Raw genomic sequence first — 3,123 nt, 5'->3', positions numbered from 1 at the left:
CAGTGCGGCACTCCCTCAGTACTGACCCTCTGACAGTGCGGCACTCCCTCAGCACTGACCTTCTGACAGTGCAGCACTCCCTCAGTACTGACCCTCTGACAGTGCGGCACTCCCTCAGTACTGACCCTCTGACAGTACAGCACTCCCCTCAGTACTGACCCTCTGACAGTGCGGCGCTCCCTCAGTACTGACCCTCTGACAGTGCTGCACTCCCTCAGTACTGACCCTCTGACAGTGCGGCACTCCCTCAGTACTGACCCTCTGACAGTGCGGCACTCCCTCAGTACTGACCTTCTGACAGTGCAGCACTCCCTCAGTACTGACCCTCTGACAGTGCAGCACTCCCTCAGTACTGACCCTCTGACAGTGCAGCACTCCCTCAGTACTGACCCTCTGACAGTGCAGCACTCCCTCAGTACTTGACCCTCTGACAGTGCAGCACTCCCTCAGTACTGACCCTCTGACAGTGAGTGCGGCACTCCCTCAGTACTGACCTTCTGACAGTGCGGCACTCCCTCAGTACTGACCCTCTGACAGTGCGGCACTCCCTCAGTACTGACCCTCTGACAGTGCGGCACTCCCTCAGTACTGACCTTCTGACAGTGCGGCACTCCCTCAGTACTGACCCTCTGACAGTGCGGCACTCCCTCAGTACTGACCCTCTGACAGTGCAGCACTCCCTCAGTTCTGACCCTCTGACAGTGCAGCACTCCCTCAGTACTGACCCTCTGACAGTGCGGCACTCCCTCAGTACTGACCCTCTGACAGTGCGGCACTCCCTCAGTACTGACCCTCTGACAGTGCGGCACTCCCTCAGTACTGACCTTCTGACAGTGCAGCACTCCCTCAGTACTGACCCTCTGACAGTGCGGCACTCCCTCAGTACTGACCCTCTGACAGTGCGGCACTCCCTCAGTACTGACCCTCTGACAGTGCGGCACTCCCTCAGTACTGACCCTCTGACAGTGCGGCACTCCCTCAGTACTGACCCTCTGACAGTGCGGCACTCCCTCAGTACTGACCCTCTGACAGTGCGGCACTCCCTCAGTACTGACCCTCCGACAGCGCACAGCTCCCTCAGTACTGACCCTCTGACAGTGCGGCGCTCCCTCAGCATTGACCCTCTGACAGTGCGGCGCTCCCTCAGTACTGACCCTCTGACAGTGCGGCGCTCCCTCAGTACTGACCCTCTGACAGTGCAGCACTCCCTCAGTACTGACCCTCTGACAGTGCGGCACTCCCTCAGTACTGACCCTCTGACAGTGCAGCACTCCCTCAGTACTGACCCTCTGACAGTGCGGCGCTCCCTCAGTACTGACACTCTGACAGTGAGACACTCCCTCAGTACTGACCCTCTGACAGTGCGGCACTCCCTCAGTACTGACCCTCCCTCAGTGTTGCGGCGACGGAGTGAATTACGGGTCTCCAATCTCAGAGTCGGCATTCGAACACACAACTTGAAACATCAGGCCCACTGAGGCCCGCATCGATCCCTCCAACCACCTCCCTCCGCCCCACCCCTTCCCCAGGTCCCTGTGGAGCCCCCGGCACCTACCACAGTCAGGTTGTTGTTCATTGGCTGGAAGGTGCAGCAGAGGACTTCGGAGCAGTCAGGATCGGGAATCTCGCGGATACACTTTCCATCCTCGGTGGCCCAGATCCTCATGGTGGCATCCAGCGAGGTGGTCACAATCACGTCGTTGGAGATGGACCAGGCAAAGTCGGTGACGCCCCGGCTGTGACCCCGGAGGACCCGCAGCACGGCCGGCGGAGTGGGCACCAGCTGAAAGATGGAGACGGTGCCGTCCAGGGAGCAGCAGGCCAGACGGTTCTTGTCATCATTGGCAAACTGCACCTTGGGAACTGTGCGGGGAGCAGAGAAGATCACCTCAGCAAAAACATCGCCCGGAACAGTGCCACCCAATCACAAAGGGCTTTAATAAAAGGGTTGCTGCGAAACCGAGGGGCTTGCGGACACACATCGGACCAGGAAAACTCCCTCAGTACTGACCCTCCGACAGTGCGGCGCTCCCTCAGTACTGACCCTCTGACAGTGCGGCACTCCCTCAGTACTGACCCTCTGACAGTGCAGCACTCCCTCAGTACTGACCCTCTGACAGTGCGGCACTCCCTCAGTACTGACCCTCTGACAGTTTGGCGCTCCCTCAGTACTGACCCTCTGACAGTGCGGCACTCCCTCAGTACTGACCCTCTGACAGTGCGGCACTCCCTCAGTACTGACCCTCTGACAGTGCGGCACTCCCTCAGTACTGACCCTCTGACAGTGCTGCGCTCCCTCAGTACTGACCCTCTGACAGTGCAGCACTCCCTCAGTACTGACCCTCTGACAGTGCGGGGCTCCCTCAGCACTGACCCTCTGACAGTGCGGCACTCCCTCAGTACTGACCCTCTGACAGTGCGGCACTCCCTCAGTACTGACCCTCTGACAGTGCGGGGCTCCCTCAGTACTGACCCTCTGACAGTGCGGGGCTCCCTCAGTACTGACCCTCTGACAGTGCAGCACTCCCTCAGCACTGACCCTCTGACAGTGCGGCACTCCCTCAGTACTGACCCTCTGACCGTGCGCCACTCCCTCAGTACTGACCCTCTGACAGTGCGGCACTCCCTCAGTACTGACCCTCTGACAGTGCGGCGCTCCCTCAGTACTGACCCTCTGACAGTGCGGGGCTCCCTCAGTACTGACCCTCTGACAGTGCAGCACTCCCTCAGCACTGACCCTCTGACAGTGCGGGGCTCCCTCAGTACTGACCCTCTGACAGTGCGGCCACTCCCTCAGTACTGACCCTCTGACAGTGCGGGGCTCCCTCAGTACTGCCCCTCACCTGCTTCGTCCACATGCTGATCGAAGATGTGGCACATCCCAGCAAAGGCATAGTTCTCGCTGAGGGTTGTGTCGCCCGCCATTGCTCGACTGGCCTCCGCCACTGATGTGGGCACAACGCTGCCCGGGTGACCTGAGAGACAGAGAGACACAGATGTATGAGTGGGGTTCCCAATCCTCTGGGCGTTGCTCCCATCCGGAACTTTCCCCCAAGCTAACAAAACGTTCTTTCTTTCGTAAGTGAAGTTGAAGGTGAAGGGTTAAGGGAGGGTGCAAGGTAC

General features: G+C 59.7%; 1 protein-coding gene across 1 annotated transcript in view; it reads right to left on the bottom strand.

Moving 5' to 3' along the window:
* Positions 1 to 2,964, bottom strand: part of LOC140399424 (WD repeat-containing protein 13-like) — an 18,567-nt gene extending 15,603 nt beyond the window's left edge. Inside the window, exons 1-2 of the mRNA XM_072489002.1 lie at positions 2,844 to 2,964; positions 1,556 to 1,863 (exon numbers count right to left, since the gene is read on the bottom strand). Of these exons, the coding sequence (XP_072345103.1) occupies positions 1,556 to 1,863; positions 2,844 to 2,925 (390 nt within the window). The 5' untranslated portion in view covers positions 2,926 to 2,964. The remainder of the gene's footprint in view (positions 1 to 1,555; positions 1,864 to 2,843) is intronic.
* Between the last annotated feature and the right edge of the window lie 159 nt (positions 2,965 to 3,123).

The sequence above is a fragment of the Scyliorhinus torazame genome, chromosome 22 (genome assembly GCF_047496885.1).
Source record: "Scyliorhinus torazame isolate Kashiwa2021f chromosome 22, sScyTor2.1, whole genome shotgun sequence".
Taxonomy (NCBI): domain Eukaryota; kingdom Metazoa; phylum Chordata; class Chondrichthyes; order Carcharhiniformes; family Scyliorhinidae; genus Scyliorhinus; species Scyliorhinus torazame.
This window is presented reverse-complemented; position numbering and strand designations above follow the sequence as displayed.